General features: G+C 59.3%; 2 protein-coding genes across 2 annotated transcripts; one reads left to right on the forward strand and one right to left on the reverse strand.

Moving 5' to 3' along the window:
- Positions 1-101: 101 nt before the first annotated feature.
- Positions 102-15103, reverse strand: NLGN2 (neuroligin 2). Its single transcript, XM_055256473.2, has 8 exons — positions 14350-15103; positions 11252-11955; positions 7772-7822; positions 5487-5636; positions 5132-5317; positions 4831-5023; positions 3862-4458; positions 102-3032 (listed from the first exon to the last, which is right to left on the reverse strand). Exons 2-8 carry the CDS (start codon positions 11709-11711, stop codon positions 2159-2161), a joined length of 2511 nt encoding a protein of 836 aa, XP_055112448.1. The 5' UTR covers positions 11712-11955; positions 14350-15103; the 3' UTR covers positions 102-2158.
- Positions 15104-15799: 696 nt separating this feature from the next.
- Positions 15800-16967, forward strand: TMEM256 (transmembrane protein 256). The gene is made up of 4 exons (XM_055256475.2): positions 15800-15942; positions 16253-16284; positions 16553-16633; positions 16734-16967. Exons 1-4 carry the CDS (start codon positions 15858-15860, stop codon positions 16875-16877), a joined length of 342 nt encoding a protein of 113 aa, XP_055112450.1. The 5' UTR covers positions 15800-15857; the 3' UTR covers positions 16878-16967.
- Positions 16968-17247: the final 280 nt, after the last annotated feature.

Genomic DNA, 17247 nt, shown 5'->3' on the forward strand with positions numbered 1-17247 from the left:
GACCTCAGAGCTGGTCATTGAAAAGACCCCTCCTCCCTCATCACTTCCCCAGGGCTTGTTTCTTTAGAGACCGCCCTCCCCACAACAGAGCAGGCACAACCAACAGTTAAACTTTTATATTTACAATATTCTCTTCATCTTTTGCCAGGTTTAAAAATGTGTACAGAGCCGCAAAGGGTTGGGGTAGGGATAAGGGATTGTTGGGATTGTTGAGGAGCTGGGCATTGGAGTCCGTGGCTGAATCATGGGGTCCCCCAGCCCCCCTCCCATGCCCCAATTCTGGGGGCATCTGTCTACAGGGTTCAGGGCCCAGGTCTCTAGCATTTGGAGGGCATGGCTGTTTGGAGAGGAGCTAGACCAGGCAGGGGAAAGGATCAGAAAAGAACTAATTTTCCATGGATGGAGGTAGGAGTAGAAGGGACAGTCAAGAGGCAAAGTTCTGGGGACTCAAGACCAGGGATTCTGGATTTGGGTGTCAGTGGAAGACAGCACCCCAGCCCCTATTCAAGTTTGGCACTAACACCCCACAAAATGCCAGCAGATGAGGACTCTCCCCTCGTCCACTGTGTCCCTTAAGCCCTTCCAGACATCATTTTTTTCCCAGAGGCTCCAGCCCAAGGCCCTCCGGGGAGTCACCTCACACATTTCAAATTCTTCCTGCTGGTGTCTGCCCAAGACCCGTCCCCACCGCCCCCTCCATCTGTTCCTCAGCACCGCTGACCTCATTCGCCCCAGCCTGTCCGGTGAGACCTTTCTCCCCACTGCCTCCCCTCCACCCTTCAAGGCTCCTTTCTTTCAGTCAAGGAGGGGGCGTGGGTCAGAGGAGGGTGGTCAGCTGAGAAGAAGGCTGGTCTAACATGGAGATGGGGACAGCTTCAAAGAGGGGGACGGAGATGAAGGGGAACGGAGAACTGAGGCAGGGTGGGGGAGACATGGTGAGGAGGGCACAGGCGGGAGCCCCCTCACCTGCCACATCCCTCGCCCTGTATCCTGCTTGTCCTTAGTTTCCCCTGCCCTGCCTGGGACTGGGAAATTCTTGGCACATTTTGGGGGTCTTTCCGCTCAAATCCGCCTACCCAGTTTGGCACGGATGAGCAACGCTCTGAGGCCTGAGGAAAAGGCTGTCCTCGGACCCCAGTGAGGGCTTTGGTCAAACATGCATGGCCTCTGCGGGCGGCACGTTGCCACGCCCCCTCCCCCCAACTCGGGAGCAAGGGCCGGGGGCCCCCCTCCAGGTTTGTTCACCCTCCTCAGCTCCTGCCAACCAGAAGTCTGTGCTCACCTGCCATGTGAGGAGGAACTAAGTGCTGGGCCTGAGGCCTGGGGGAGGCAGGGAAGTGCTGGGAAGAGAGGGGCTGTCTGCCTGGGAAAACACACATCCACATGCAGGAACATGTTTCCACTCAGAGAAATGCGTCCTGGACCACGGGAAAATAAGCTTCCAGGCAGCACTGGGATGCGAGGACTCCTTCCTCCCCCGGCAGGAAATCTGTGTCTGTCCTCTCTGGAAGGTGACAGCCTCCCCAGCAGAACGTGCTTCATCTGACTTGTGCCAAGGGGGGTGTCGGGGGGAACATGCTTCGCTGGGGTGGGGGCAGGGGAGGCAGGGGGGCGAGGGGGCTGTGATTTCCTCTCTGCTTCCCAGGCTCCATCCTCTGTGGTCTGGTGGCCAAGGGTCACTGTATGTGAACACACCACTTCCAGGGTCTCCAGGGGGAGGGAGAGGGGAGGAGGTGGGAGAAGGGGTGGGGGAACAGGATTCTGGGGTTCAAATCCCCACAGAAATTCTTTGAGGGGGCCAACATGTGTCCAGGGCGGCAAAAAAAACCCTCACCCTGCACATGGGAAAACACACGCCGTTGTGAGAAAGCACACCTCCACGCGGGAAAATACCACATTCCACACACCGAAGACTGGTGTCCCAATGTGGGGGAGAAAACGCCCCCCAGTTGTTCAAAGGCCCAGGTCCAGAGAAGAGACTGGGCTTCTCTGTGTGGGAAAGACACGCATCCCAGGGAGGAATTCCATGTCCACCTTAGCGCTGCTGGATGGCGTGTGACGACTCCACAGGAGAAAAGCCAGTTGCCAAGTCCTCCTCCCTGCCTTCGGAGTGGCCGGGCCAGGGAGGGCCGGGGAGGAGGGCCTCCCCACCCGCCCCCTATACCCGAGTGGTGGAGTGGGGGTGGGGTAGCGTGTTGTTGTGGCTGGTAGCGGTGGGAGGGGGCGGGGGGAAGGGCCCGAAGGGATGAAGGGAGGGGGGCGGTGGGGGTGGCGGTGGCCCCAGGCCACTGGGCAGCAGGGTCAGGGCCCCGGGGGCCAAGAGAGGCACATCGTCCGGTGCCCGGCGCAGGGCCAGGGTGTAGTCGGGCGGGCAGGCAGGGCGCAGAGCCTCGGCAGGGTCCGCCCCAACGCCACCACCCCGCTTCAGCTGCAGTGACACCAGCTCCTCCTCTGGTGGCAGCTCACGGCCCGCGGTGGGGAGCAGGGGGCCACCACCGGGCACACCAGAGCCTGAGCCGCCAGGTGGGCTAAGCCGCCTGCACCGCAGCTCCTGCCGCCGGTCCCGCTTGTAGTAGAGGGCAGCAAAGGCCAGGATGTTGAGGAAGAGGAGGGAGGCACCCACGGCCACGGTGACGCTCAGCTCCGTGGAGTAGTCCCGAGAGTCCCCGGGGAAGCGGTCGTAGGCCCTCGGGCCGGGCTCGGGCTCGGGCTCGGGAGGCAGGGTGGCAGGCGGCGGGGGCCGGCGTGTGCCCGGGGCACCGGCGGGGGGACGAGGCGGCCAGCGCGTGGCGTAGGGAGGCAGGCGCGTGGTGGTGGTGAAGAGCTCCGTGTGCAGGTTGTGCAGGTGGGGCACAAGCTCCAGCCAGAAGGCCACCTTGTTGGCGCGGTAGTTGTCACGCACACGTGGCTTCAGGCCTATGTGCAGATACTGCTTCTCCTTGCTGTTGAATTTGCTCCACACCACCTCCTCGAAGCGATTGGGCTTGGTGTGGATGAACTTGGTATCCTGCGGCACCGGCTGGTTGGGGTCCCTGTGGGCACAGGAGGGCAGGGAAAGGAGGAGTGAGGGCAAGGCTCTGAAGGAGGGTGGGTGGCAGTGGGCAGGGAGGCAGACAGAGATGCAGAGAGACAGGGGGATGGCAAGAAAGTCAGAGAAAAAGTCACAGAGGCAGAGAGACATAGATGGATATGAAGAGACACAGAAACTGCAGGAGACAAAGCCAGAGAGACAAATAGGGATGGAGACAGACTGCCAGAGACAGCCAGAAATGCGGGCAGAGGGGCAGGGACGCACACAGAGATAGCCAGGGAGCAGCAGAAGCTGAGCCTGAATGAAACAGAGACAGGGTCAAAGACACGGGAGGGACAGCCAGAGACACAGACACAGCCAGGCTGAAATCAGCCGGCAGCCAGAGACAGCGAAAAGTAAGCAGACAAAAGAGAGCAGCAGAGGGAAGTGGAGAGCTGTCAGTGGATTTTCAGAGAGACACAGACAGAAGTAAAGAGACACGCAAACTCTTACACACACTCAGACACACACACCTGAGCAGTCAGCCAGAGGTGCAGAGCCCTAGGGGGGTTGGGCAGGGGGGATCAGGCAAGGAGGAGGGAGAGATGGACGCCAAGCCAAAGCCACTGAGTGGGCCCCCAACTCCCCAGAAAGGACATGGGCCTCTCTGTCTGATACTGCTGAGTCTCCAACGCTCAACTCAGTGCCTGGCACAGAGGCGTCTGGGTTGGTTTCACTTGAGCAAGAGGGCAGGCCAGAGTGAGTGCCTTAACAGAGGAACGGCGGCCATGTGAAGGAGGGAGGGCCCTGCCCAGCCCCGCCCAGCCCCGCCCAGCTCTTCCGGCCCTCACCCAGTCTTGGCGAAGTTGGTCCAGTAGGTCATGACCACGGCACTGAGCATGACGTCATTCTTGGAGAAGTTGCAGGGGAAGAGGTCAGTGGCACCCACCATGGGCACGCCAAAGACATAGGGCAGTTCATCCCCGTGTGCCGCATCTGCCCACTCAGGCCGGCCCTCCGCCTGGCAGTGGTGGTAGAAGGTGTAAAAGTAGACGGGAGACTGGTAGTCGGCGTGCAGCTTGGCAGTGGCCACAGCTGGTGCCACCCACTGGTGGTCAGTAAAGAGCGCCAGCAGGGTTTTGCGGCGCATTTCGCCATTGTCCCGGTCGGCCCAGTCTGTGTACATAAACTTGATGGTCTCCCGAAGCACATCCTTGCCTTCCGGATAGCCATACAGGTTGTCCACAAAGTTGGAGACAGTGAAGTCAAAGGCGCTGGCAGACACACCATCCTCGCTCTCTGCAGAGTCCTCCACGAACTTGAGGCCCTCTCCCTGGTTGACGCCGATGAGCATGTCGTAGTTGAGGAATTCTCCCTGCTGCATGAGGATCTCAGGGTCATCAGGGACCACGTCGCCGTCCACCACGGGCCCAAAGGCGATGTGGTAGCTGGGGAGAAGGGGTCAGGGTCTCACCACCTGCTCACTGGCCTCCTCTCGGCCTGTGGCCTGCTAAGCCCACACGCAGATGCTTCTCTCTACCTGCAAGACCCTTCTTCCCTACTTGAAATCCTCCAGTGTGTCCTTTGGGAGATCTGGCCTCTCCGGAAGTCTTCCCAAAGCACTTCACGGCACCCTGTGCTCATCTGCTCTGTCTGAGCACCTCCACTGAAGGAAGGCTTGCAAGAGGAGGCCACTTACTGGGGGCCTGAAGCCCATTTCTCCTTGCCAAATGGGATGCCCACAGGCACCTCTCACCTCAGCCTCCTTGGAACCAGCAAGGATAGTGAAGGCCTGGACCCAGCCCTCTCCCACCCCATACCGGGCAGGCTGCACGTCCTGGTCCACCAGCTCCCGGGAGGGCTTCCGGCGCAGACACTCCACAGCTTCAGCGCTGTCCTCTCGGTCACAGCCCACCTTGGCTGCTAGCAGCCGCGTGTACTTGAGCGGCTGGTAGTTGACAGACCAGCTGGAAATGGCGGTGCCACTCTGGGCAATGGCCTTCTGGAACAGCCCTGGTGGGACAGGCAGACCTCAGGCCAGGCTGTGAGTACCGGCCTGAAGGAGAAGCGGGGAGCTGGCAGGGTCGGGAAGGGTGGAACAGGCTGGGACACTGCTGGTACCTTCTGAATGGTGGGAGAGGATCAGAAGGTTGACGCAGGAGGCCCCTGCCCCGGACCCAAAGATGGTGATACGCTCGGGGTCGCCCCCGAAGTGGGCGATGTTTTCACTGAGCCAGCGCAGGGCCTGGATCTGGTCCAGGAGCCCATAGTTGCCTTTTGCAGCCTGGTCCCCAGTGCTGAGAAAACCTGGGAGTAGAGAAGAAGAGGGCCCCCTGGAGGTGTCACAGCGCCCCTGCCCCCTTTCTGGGCAGCTCAGTCCAGCCCAGAAGCCATTCTGCTGGATGTGGAAGAAGCCTGCCCACCAGGCCCACCTCCCAGACTCCCCTGATCCCCAGAGTTGGCTGCCCACTCTCACCGAGCACCCCAAGACGGTAGTTGAGCGTGGCTACAATGACGTTGCCGTAGGCGGCCAGGACTGAGCCATCGAACATGTTTCCGGTCCCCTCCATGTAGGAGCCGCCGTGGAGAAACAGCATCACAGGCTTCTTCCCAGGGTCACGGATATCTGTGTGGGGAGGGGGTGGGCAGGTGGGCCAGGGGGTCAGGGACAAGGACACAGTCAGACCGGAAGCAGCACCACCCAGCTCCCAGGCCTGCTGAGGACTGGCCTGGAGCTCAGGGGACATGTCACTCCCATCCCTGGGGGGCAAGACCGGATTCCCCTCCTCCCTCCCCAGCTAGCCCTGGCAGACGGTCCCTCCCCACCCTCTGCCAGCCTTCCCCGCGGCACTTCTCCAATGCAGACTTTCCAAGAAACCCCATAGAGGCTGGGGGTGGGCAGTGGCCCTCCTTAGGGCATCTGCTGGATCCAGGGAACCCCCAGCACCCCCACACACAGCACATCTCCTTCCTGTCCCTGGAAAGAGCAAGCTCCCGAGGCTAGAACTGGAGCTGGAGCTGCTGGGGGGGTCCTGGCGTCTCCTCCGACTCAGGCCTTGGGCCTCTGCTCCACATGGTACCCTGGTCTGTGGGTGAGGGGGGCCAGGCCTAGGGTCCCTGGTCTGTGGGTGAGGGGTGCCAGGCCTAGGGTCCCTGGGGCTTGGTCTTCTCCCCGCCCTAATTCCTTTCTAGGTCACCTCCCCAGTCACCATGGCAACCCCCAGCCTAATTACTGTGGCAGGAGGAGGAAGAGCCTGCTTAATGAAGCCAGGGTGCAGCTTAGTTTTGGACACCCCCAAACTGGCCTGAGCCCTGGGTTCTGCACTGGACTCCTGCCTGCCATACCCCCAGAGGATCCCCTGATCACTGCCACATGTGATCAGGCCCTTGAGTTGCTCCAGATTGGACTGAAGGGTGACTAATTCCAGAGGAGGCGGAAGTCTGAGAGTGCTTGCCAGGGCCCCCGAGTCTACAGCATCCTCCCCTGTAGCTCCCCATGATTCAGCCATAGTGCTAGGGCTGGGGTCACCCCTGGCCCACAGGCCCTCCTCTTTCTTGACACTGGCCCTCCTTGCTAGCCTGGACACTCAGCAAACCAAAGCCAGGCCTGGGCCTCCACAGCCGGTCCCCAGCGCCTCTGCCCATCTCCCTCATCCTGGTAGAAACATCCCTCCTGCCAGAAGGTCAACCTGCAGGTCACTAAGACATTCTCCTTGACCTCACAGACAGCTTCCTGCCTCCCATCCCTAAGACTCCCTGTGCAGCCCCCATGCTCCTGACTGCTTCCGCCAGAGCTTCTAGGTGGGAAGCACCCTCGCTGAGTTCTCCTCAAATCCTGTCCTCTCCTTTGCTCCTGAACCTCCAGTGACCTCCCGGCACTTTCAGGCCGGAATCTCCTTCCCTCCAAGGTCCTGTCCTAATTGTCCTCAGTTCTCCCATCCTCACCCCACCCCTCTCCCAGTGTGAGGGGAGGAGGGGTCAGAAAGGGAAGGAGCAGGAAGAGGGGCTGGGGCGACAAGAATTCAAAACCAACAACAAAAACAGGATCAAGAAAGAAGAAAGAAAGAAAGAAAAAACAACCAAAAAGCAAGAAGCTCTCGGGGCAGATTCAACAAGAAAAGAAAAAACAAAAAGATCCATTTTGGAAAAAAAGAAAAAAAGAAAAAAATTCTTTGCATTTTTTTTCTTCAAAATTTTGTGGTGAAACTTCAAGATATTGGGCCCTGTTTTAAAAAATTGTCAAATTCTTTAATTCACTTCAAATGTTTGCGTTTTCTGTGTCTGACAGGCTTTTGGAAATTGCGGCAGCCTTCTGATGTTTCAATGGTGTCATCAATTTGCCAACTTTAACATTTTTTTTGAACTGTTGTTTTGCTCCAATTTCAAATTGTTTTTTTTCAAATGTTACATTTCACAGGTTTCAAAACTGTCCAGATTTCTTTCAAATTCTAAACATTTTAACCAATTCTTTTGAATTTTATTTTTCTGACATTCCAATTTCTTTTTGTTTTTCGGCTTATTTTCACCATGTTTAGCTTTTCTGGCAGGTTTTCTACTGGGTCCAACACTGTTCAAATTTCGTTTGAAGTTTTCATAATTCTTTTTTCCAATTATTAAACATTTTTCTTTTCTTTTCTTTTTCATTTTAGTTGGGAGAACGACTGAGGGGCCTTGAGGGCTGTGGGGACATTTAGTGAGGGGCAGGGCCATGAACGTCCTCTTATAAGCAACCACATGCAGCAGCGGGATTTTTAAATCTACCTGTGTCTGGCGGATTGAGCGTCGCCTCGTCACGTTTTTTTGTGAGCGGACCTAAGACCGGGAACACAAAACAGAGAAAAAAGGACAATTTTGTGGGGAAAGATGGGGGTCGGGGGGAGGTGGTGGATGGGGAGGGGAGGAGAGAAAGCAGAAAAGGGGAGGGTGGGGGAGGCAGAAAAAATAAGCCAAAAAAAGCAAAATTCGTTTGCAAGAAAAAGAAACCAAGAAAAGAGAAAAACGTTTCTACAACCCAATTTTGTTCCCCTCCCCGGAAAAAGTCATGCCCCAAAGAAAAGGCTGGTTTTGGGGGATGGGGTGCCTGAGTGGGCTGAGGCCTGTCTTAAGACATATCGACTTGGCTGGAAAGGTTTTGGCTTGTCGATGTGTTTGCTAATTGCTGGAAATGAAACAGTGTTAGAGGTGGGGTGGGAGGGGAGGGGAAGCCCACCCAGAGCCCCTGGGAGACAAAGGCCAGCTTGCCACCCAGGCCACCTCTCAGAAGGCCCCCTTCAGGGCCAGCGAAGCACCTGCCTGCCGCCCCCAACAAGGCTGTAGGGAGGAGAGACTGCAGCAGAAAAGACTCTGCTTCCCTCTGGACCACTCTGCAGGGCAGCGAGCAGGACAGGTTTTGGGGGCAGCCTGCCCCGCAGCTCAGCCCCAGAAGCCTTCCTCTCCCCACTGGAGGGCTATGGGAAGGTCAGCTGGGGCTGCCCGCCCGCTACCCAGCCTCACCACCAGCACTTCTCGTCTATCCGCACTCACAGGCCTGGCTTCTCACCCCAGCTCCCCAGTGTAGGCAAAGCAGGGAAGGGGGTCATCAGGTCTTGCCCTCCGCTCCAGCTCAACCCTCCGCACTCCCCCCAACCTCGTCCCTTACCCAGGCTTCCTCTCCTCCCCGCAAAACGGTGAATTTCCCACCAGGGCCACCAGCCACCGCCTCCCCTGACCCTGCTCCACTGCAAAAAAGCACCCCTTCCCCAACGGCCGAGCAGGTGGTTCAGTCCACAGATAGGGAATGAGGAACACAGTGCCCTGAGCCAGCCTGGCACACAGGTGCCAGCAGGTACCGGGAGCACCAGGTTCGCCCAGTGCCAGGGCTTCTTCCAGATTATGGGGTTGGTCAGGGGCGAGCTGGAGCCCAGAGACCTGGGGGTTCCCCGAGGCTGATTGGTTTTTCCTCAATGGCACAGGGACTGGCACGTGGGTCAAGGCCAAGGCAAGCTCTGGAAGGCATCTCTTAAGTGGCAGTGATGGCCCCATGGGGACCCGCTGGGAACAGGGCCTCTTCTTTGTGAGAGGATGGGGTGGGGACGAAGTCAGCAGGGCATGTGTGCACGTGAGTCTATGAAGCGCGTGTGTGTGCGCGCCTGAGTCAACCTCTTCCTCCCAGAGCTGGTGTGAAGATTCAGTGAGATCACCTGAATGTGTCAGGCCCCAGCAGGTCTGCAATCAGCAGTGGCTAAAAATACAGAAGGTGTGGGCAAGGGTGGTGTGGGGGCAGGGGTGGACAACTGTGTGGAGGTGTTGGGGTGGACAGTCCATTGGTGGCAAGTGCTGGGTGGATGTTTCACATGGAGGGTGACGAGACAGCATTGAGGGGGCCCTGGGGTGTGCAGAGCCTGTGTGAGAGTGGGGAGTGCTGGGATGGGCAGCCCACATGGAGGTGCTGAGGTGAAGGACTCATGATGGGGCAGGCGCTGGGATGGCAGAGGAGTGTGGCGTGCACGGCTCTCCTGTGGAGGGCGTTGTACTGGGGGGCACGTGGGGCATGTACTGGGATAAATGCTTATGGGGAACTAGGGTGCTTCAAATTTGAATAGGATTAGAGTAGATGACACTCTGCGTTGTGTGTATGGGTTGTGGGGAGGCGTGGTTTATATGGAGAGGGGTATGGCTGGGATGGGGGATACAGGGTGAATGGTCCATTTGGGAGGTATTGGGATGGACATGGGTGGGTGGAGGTGCATGAGATGTTCCATGCTTGGCAGGGGGGGATTCCGGGTGCAGGGGGCATGGTGTTGGAGTGCTTGTTCGGTGAGTAGAGTGGAAGCTTGCCGGATGTGTTTTCGCCACCTGAGGTCTGGTGCAGATGATCTCTAGGTAGGAGTGGGGGAAACAATGATTGAGGAGTGTTGGGGATGTTGGAGAATGTGGTGTGAGGGGCCTGCTGAGCACACAGCCCAGGCGCGCAGGTTACTGGATGTGTGGATGTTCTTAAGGCACGTGATCTATATCCAGGGATGCTGGGGAGCACAGGTGTGTGTGGGTGACACGGTACACAGTTTCAGAGATGTACTGGGGGTGTGTGTGATGTGAAAGTATTGGGAATTGTGATTGTGGGGTGCTGGGACACAAGTTCAGTGTATAGGTTGGTTGGGTGATGATTTCAGTGTGGAGTAGTGGGGATTCGCAGTCTGTTTTGGGACTTGAGCACACGCCGTGGAGGTGCTGGGTATGTACAGGGCACATTAGGAGCTCCTGGGTACCAGGCCTCTGTGTAAGGTTGCTGGAAACATGGACTGTGGGAAGCGTGGTGGCAGCGGATGGTCTCTGCGCAGATGCTGCCATGTTTTGGAGCGGTGAGATGGGTGTCAGAAGAGACATGTGGGGTGAGGGGGGTGGGTGTTTGTGAGGCTGGTCTGCTGCAATGGCTGGAATCCACCTATTGCACCCTGTTCACATTCTGGAAGGTGTTCTGATTAGTCTTGGAGTGCTGAGGATGGAGGGTGGAGAACTGTCCAGAAGGAATGTGCCAGGGGCTAGAAGCAGTCCTGTAGTGAACAAGAGTTCATTAAGAACAGAAGTTCAAGAGCCCCAGGGAAGATGGGTGGCCTGTGCTGTGAGTGGAGGGGCCCTCCGCAAGGAGCTTCCCCGATCCTTCAGGGGCGTACAGGGGTCAAGGGAGAAGAGAAGGACATCAGTACCACTGCCAAGGCGCTCAGCTCAGGCAAGGGGCTCTGGACATGATGTGATAGATGGAAGGGAAGGCAGCCCTCGCTGGCCAGGGGGAGAGGGAGAGCCTGCGTTGTCCTTGAGGTGCAGATGTAGCTAACCTGGGTATTCTGCCATGAACGAGCCCAGGTCTGGCAGCGGGAGGTGGGGCAAGGTTGGAGTGGGTGTCGGAGCAGAGGATGCATCACCTGATTCCCCCTCCGTGGCCAGGTTGAGATTAGCTGGCAGACTGTGTGTCTTTGGGGAGAGAGTGGGTGAGCCTAGTCCAGTGCCTGCCATCCCTACCATGGACCCCCATGGGCATAAAGAACTTATGGAGCGGCTGTCTGCAGGGTGTGTGCCTGGGACTTCCTGGAGGCACCCTTATAATCCTCAGGGGGCACGTAGAGGTTGCAGGGACACTCCGTCCCTCACTGCCCCCACAAAGGCCCAGCTCTGAGCCCGAGAGCGGTGCCAGTGCCTGAGGGTCTGCGTGTGCGTTTGTGGGCTGTGTCCACGGGGTGCCCGGCTTTGTGCCCGCGCCCTTACCGTCCTCGGTGGGCACGTAGAGGTTGAGGTACAGGCAGTCCTCGCTCTGGTTCTGCACGTAGGTGGCGGCTGCCTCCAAGTTGTCGGTGAACCACACAGGCAGCATGATGGCGGGCAGCGCCCCGTGCAGGTTCTGCGGGCAGGCGGGCGGCAGGGTGGTGGCGTTGCGCACGCCGGGCCACGAGGCGGGCGCCTCAGGCGGCTGGAAGCGGCGGGCGCCCAGGGGCGGCGTGGCGTAGGGCACGCCCAAGAACTGCACGACTGGGCCCAGGATCTCGTTGTTGAGCTCGCGCCGCACACCGCGCACTCGCCCGTAGGCCGTGTTCACCACCGGGAAGCGCTCCTCCCCGAGGCTGCCGAGGCCCAGGCTGGGGCCGCCCGGGGCACCGCCGCCGCCGGGACCCCCTCCCCCCCGTTGAGCCCCCGCCAGCCCCACCAGACACAGCGCCAGGAGCCACATGCTGATCGGGGGACCCCCCCTCCCTCCCCGGGACCCCCCCCCTCGGAGAGAGAGAGAAGGGGGGGGAGAGGGAGGGAGGCCCCCCTCGCCCCAGGAGGGAGGAGGGGGTGGGGGAAAGGAGGGAGGAGGGGGTTGGGGAGGGACCTGGGTTAGACTGGACAGAGAAGGGGTCTGTTCCTCTCCATGGAGGGGGCACGGGGTGGGGAAGGGGAAGGAAGTGGGAGAAGGTGAAGGCAGGCCCGACCTGCGGGAGGTGGAGCGAGAGGGGCAGGGCGGCAGGATACAGACAGACGGACAGACAGAAAAATACAGAGGTGGAAGAGGGCAAGGGAAATTGGATGGGGCAGACAGAAAGGAATGGGGAAACAGAAGAGACAAGTGGTTAGTGACCTGGAATTCAGACCAAGTTGCCCCCTTCTCCCACCCACAGGCCCCCTGACACCTCCCCACTCCCACCCAGCAGCCCTTCTCCCCTCAGCAGACGCCTAGGCTGGGGGTGGGGCCCAGATGTGGTTCAAGTCCAGGACCCAGCCAGAGGAGAGGCGGGTCAGCTCCCCAGACCCAGCATGCTCCCTTCCAGCTGATGTATCCCTCCCAGGCAGGTTCTCCTCAGGGACTCAGGAGTCCCAGTTCCCACCTCCCTGGGAGGGAACGAGGTAGACAAGGAAGAGAAAATAAAAATACCAAGTCATTAATTAGCTGGAAGTGGCAGGTTTGTTTATATGTGTTAATTACTCCTGAGCTGTAATTTCATGGCGCTGAACCCCCACCCCAGGCCAGACTCAGGCCTTTCTTGGGACTGCACAAACCCAGCACCTTATCCCCACTTCAACACACCATTCGCTAAGGATTTGTGCTGCCCGCGACCCCTCTCTCCCCAGACTCTCTCCATTTCCTCCGTCAGAAGTTGGGGTACCTTGAGGCTGGGGTTAGAGTAGGGAGGGGACGCTGGAGGGGCAAATCCAGGGACAGATGCGTGATCCTGCAGCCGGTTGCCGGGTGACGGGATGCTGCCCCGCAATGTTACCTCGGCAACGGGCTGCAGCTTTAACCCTGGAGGGGGGGTCTGGAGGAAGACGGGAAGGGGCTGGCTTGGTTTGGGGGTCCATTCAGGGCATGAAGGGGAGGGCAAAGGCGTGAGTCAGAATGCAAGATTCCCCCCAACCTTAACATAGAGGAAGAAGTATATATGTTGAGAGGAAGGGGAGATTGGGGGCACCAAGAACGCTAAGAGCCCTGCCTGTTGGCCAATCAGAGCCTAGCCTTAGTGACCAGGCCTCTGGCTTGGGAGAGGGGGTGCTGAGGTGGGCTTGAGGAGACATCACAGGAGCCTACTGACTGCCCCCCTCCAGCAATTTCAAGCAACCTTGGACCCCACCACCTCATGTTTGCAAGCCATTGTGACCCATGTCCTGGGGGCAACACTTAGCTTTCTTCTCTTCCCATCCTGACCCATCCATTCACCTACCCTTCCCCTTGCCGCCCCCCCTACAGTTGCTGCTCTGATGCCTGGGTGCTTAGGGCAGCAGGGGCCAGCCAAGGGAGAAGATCAGACGGGAGGGGCAGACACCCAGGTCATTTCGGCAAGCCCCCCACCCCCCACCAGCCGCCAGAGCTGTTTGCTGACGCGGGGTTTTCAGAGCCAGGCGCCAGCCCGCGGGTGGCTCTCTGCAGGTGTCAATTTATTCCAGAGATAAGGACACAGGAATCCTTACCACACACACCCAGTCATGCCCCCTGCCTTTCAGCCTCTCTAAGGCTCCTCTATTCCCCCATCACCTGGAGGTGGCTGGGGGCTGATTTCCCCAAGATCTCCTTTTCCTGTGCCAGACTGGGCTGAGCTACCATGGCCTTGCTGCCCCCTCCCCCTCCCCACAACAAGATCTGCCTCAGTCACCCTCTCCTCTTGAGGGTACTCTGGGCCCCTGGCCTCCTCCCACCAGCCAGCTCCGCTCCCTCCTTCCCTCCCACTGGAGGCCCCCCCATCTGTCTCTCCGTAGTGCTCCCTGGGAGCATCTTTCCTGGGCCTCTTCCAGCTTGCTCCAGCTCTTGCCTTCAGTCTCTCACCCTCAGTCTTTTTACATCTTTCTCTTCTGTATCTCTCTCCCTGGTGTTTCTCATTTCTTTCTCTCTCCTCCAAATACCTTCCCCAAATTTCTCCCTTAAGCCTTCTGTCTCTCTCTCCTGTCTTTCCCCATCACTGTCTCCCCCATTTTCTCTCCCCATCTCTGTCTGCCACATCTTGCTCCCTCCTCCCTCTCCCCATCCCTCTGCCTTCTCTCTCCATTCCTGCCCAGGCCTGACTCCCCCAGCCGGGGAGAGTTGAGGGACGGGGGCTCAGGCCTCAGGCCCCCCCTTCCTGCAGTGGTGAAAATGGCTTGGCCGGGAAGGGGAGAAGGAGGGGGAGGGGGAGATGGGAACACACGGGGTCTGTGGGCCCATTCAAAGGATCATTCATGGACTGGAGAGAGGCAGAGACAAAGAGACCAAGACGCAGAGACACGGCGAGAGCATCCCTAGGCGGAGACACGCAGACAGAGCAGGCTGGGGGAAACCAGGCGCAGGGAGGGAGATGGGGAGAGGGAGACCCCAGTGGACCGCCACGCAGCCCCCTCCACCGACCCGGCTTAGGTCCTACCTGGCTCAGCCCTGGGGCCGTGGTGCCTCCATCCAGGGCTCCGAGTGGGGGGCGAACGGCCTTCGGGAGGGGGCGGCGGCCTCTGAGCCCCCGCGGCCTCGCAGGCCCAGCCCCCGCCCGCAGCGCCTCACCCGGCGGGGGAGGGGGATCGCCCCAGCCCCGGGGGGCGGGGCCGGGATCCAGTCGATCCCCGGGAAAAGGAGAGCTAGGGGATGGTATCGGGGGGAGCCCGAGAACAGGGAACCCCGCAGTAGGGACGACAGAGAAAGGAGGGGGCAACGGGACAGGACTAGATTGAGGATCTGCTGGTTCCGTGGGCCGGCTTCGAGGGACCAGAAGGCGGTCCAGGCGGAGGATCCTAAGGATCGGGTGCTGGAGGAGGAGTCCACGTTAATCCCCAGGGGCCCGGGGCCCGGGAGCGCAGGATCCGCGGTGCAGGGGCAAGGGATCCAGCCGGAATCCTCGGGGAGGGGGAGGGATCTAGTCGATCCCGAGGGCGGGCGGGAGGGGGAGGTCCGGGGAGTCAGAGGAGGGCGGGAGCCGAGTCCAGAGCCCCGGGGCGGGGGTCAGCGCGGATCCTAGGAGGGAAGGCGGGGGTGAGGGGAGGCTTCGAGGGACGCTCAGCAGCCAGGAGGCCCGGACTCCAGGCTCCGCGCGCCAGGGCCCGCCCGCCCCGCGTCCATCCCAGCCCGAGAGTGATGATCCGCCGGCGGAGCAGCCGCAGCAGCCCCGCGCGTCACCGCGCGGCCGCCTCCCCCGCCCCCTGCCGAGAGAGCGGCGCACACCCCCCGCTCGCACCCGCCTGCCCGCCCGCCCTCCGGAGAGTGGGGGGATTGGAGATGGTGGGAAGAGGCGGGAGTGGACGGACAGATGGATGTAGCGGGCCAGGGCAGGGTGGAAACACTCCCCCGGATCTTCCACCCTCGGGGCTTTCGAGGTCTCGGGGAGACTGGGGGGGGAGAAAAATCTTAACTACAGGGGGCGGGGCATCATGCAAAGAAGGCGGAGCCTTCAGACATGGGGGAGGAGCCATTTGTGCAGTGGGCGGGGCTTACTGGCAATAGGTGGGGCTTTGCTATCTTTGGGGCCGCCTCTTTTTGGTAGTGGGTTTGATTTGAAGCTGAACAGGAGGAGCCTGTGGGAAAAGGGGCGGAACTTTGAGAGAAGACCGGGATCTTTGGAAATTGGCCGGAGCGTGGGGGTGGGGGGTTCGAAGAGGCGATCAACTTGGAAAGTGGGCCAATCCGTGACGCAAATCCCCTAGTCCCGCCCTCAACCCCGCCCCCCACTGCTTAGCTCCTCTGCTCCTAATTGGTGCTGGTTTCTCCGCCCGCCAGACGTCTTCGCCACTCTGCAGCGGTTTTACAAAGGCAGGTGAAGAGCTCAATGCTGAAATGAACACGGCCCGGATTGGGCGCCTGTGAACCTTATTTGCATGGGCGGCCGGGATTGGGTGGCCTCTTGGGTGGCCTAGGCGGCGTTGGTCCGGTGCGTCCTGTTCTACAGCTATGGCCGGGCCAGCTGCAGCTTTCCGCCGCTTGGGCGCCTTGTCCGGAGCTGCGGCCTTAGGCTTGGCCTCCTACGGGGCGCACGGTCAGGGGACTGGGGACGAAGCTGGGACTGTGCTTAGGGCGTCCTCTGGGGTCTGCTGCAAGGGCGTAACCTATGGGAAGTGCCCGGCCGCCCGTTTATCAGACAGTCCGCTGAGCCCTAAACCTTTTAAAGTCCCCCAGCTGGGTCCAATGGGTTCTCAGTACTGCCCGAGCGTGTTCCCACCAATCGGAAGCTTCCTGGGCGGGGGGGGGGGGTGCCCTTTCTCACCAATGTCCACCTGGGTCCCCCCGGATTGGGGGCGGTTAGGGCTGGCAATAGGACCGGTAACCTTTACTTCTTTTCTCCACAGGCGCCCAATTCCCAGATGCCTACGGGAAGGAGGTGAAGTAACTGCGCTGGGGCTCCCTGACTCGTGGGTCTACGAAGGCACAAAGTCTGGGGTCCCTGGGGGAAGTGGGCGGGGAGAGGGTGGGGCGAGTCGCGGATGTCTGGAGCAGCAAAGGCCAAAGGCTCTGTAAACCAAAGGCCTGGGGTCAAGCTGGGACTTCAAGGGTGGGGTGGGGGAAGGAACTTTGGTCCCTTGTGTCATCAGGGGATCTCAGGCACCTGTATTGCCTACGATATCCCTTCGTTTCTCTTTTTCTTACAGCTGTTTGATAAGGCCAACAAACACCACTTCTTACACAGCCTGGCCCTGTTAGGGGTGCCCCATTGCAGAAAGCCACTCTGGGTAATCTTTCCCTGTGCCTAACCCTGATCAAGCCCCACACACTCCCTCTCAGCCTGCCCTGTACTTAACAATCCTGTTTTCTGTGCTGTGTCTCCTTCAGGCCGGGTTATTGCTAGCTTCCGGAACGACCTTATTCTGCACCAGCTTTTACTACCAGGCTCTGAGTGGAGACCCCAGCATCCAGACTTTGGCCCCTGCGGGAGGGACCCTGCTACTCTTGGGCTGGCTTGCCTTGGCTCTTTGAGCTCCCTTTTGCTTAATTACTGGGTTTTCTGGGCAGTTTTTTTTAAAAGAGTTGGAGTAAGAAGAGGATTAAAAAGGAAAGGCAAATAAACTTTGGAGTCTTTGTTCATCTGACCTCTTGGAGGAGGAAGGGTGGGGATTCAACCTCTGAACTCCCTCCATTTCCTAAGACTTAATCAGTGAGCCTTAGGTCTGGGGATTCTGATCACTTCAAGTTAACTTATAACGTTCTTACCCTGGTGGGCATCAAAGTCATAAAGGATGCTTGAAATAACGCAGATTCCTACTGAGGCACTCTTTCAGGCCTGAGAATCTGTATTTTAATAAGCTCATCTTGTGGTTCTGATGCGTACTAGGTTTTTAATATTATT

Source organism: Symphalangus syndactylus, chromosome 20 (genome assembly GCF_028878055.3).
Source record: "Symphalangus syndactylus isolate Jambi chromosome 20, NHGRI_mSymSyn1-v2.1_pri, whole genome shotgun sequence".
NCBI lineage: Eukaryota > Metazoa > Chordata > Mammalia > Primates > Hylobatidae > Symphalangus > Symphalangus syndactylus.

Bases quoted from the DNA above. Each gene is read 5' to 3' on its own strand.
- NLGN2 (XM_055256473.2), bottom strand. From the start codon at position 11,711: ATGTGGCTCCTGGCGCTGTGTCTGGTGGGGCTGGCGGGGGCTCAACGG. The intron at 5,318-5,486 runs GTGAGAGTGGGC...CTCTACTCCCAG, and splicing joins CTACCGTCTTGGGGTGCTCG to GTTTTCTCAGCACTGGGGAC. The intron at 5,024-5,131 runs GTACCAGCAGTG...CTGTCCCACCAG, and splicing joins CCTCTCCCACCATTCAGAAG to GGCTGTTCCAGAAGGCCATT.
- TMEM256 (XM_055256475.2), top strand. From the start codon at position 15,858: ATGGCCGGGCCAGCTGCAGCTTTCCGCCGCTTGGGCGCCTTGTCCGGA. The intron at 16,285-16,552 runs GTGAAGTAACTG...TTTTTCTTACAG, and splicing joins CAGATGCCTACGGGAAGGAG to CTGTTTGATAAGGCCAACAA. The intron at 16,634-16,733 runs GTAATCTTTCCC...TGTCTCCTTCAG, and splicing joins ATTGCAGAAAGCCACTCTGG to GCCGGGTTATTGCTAGCTTC.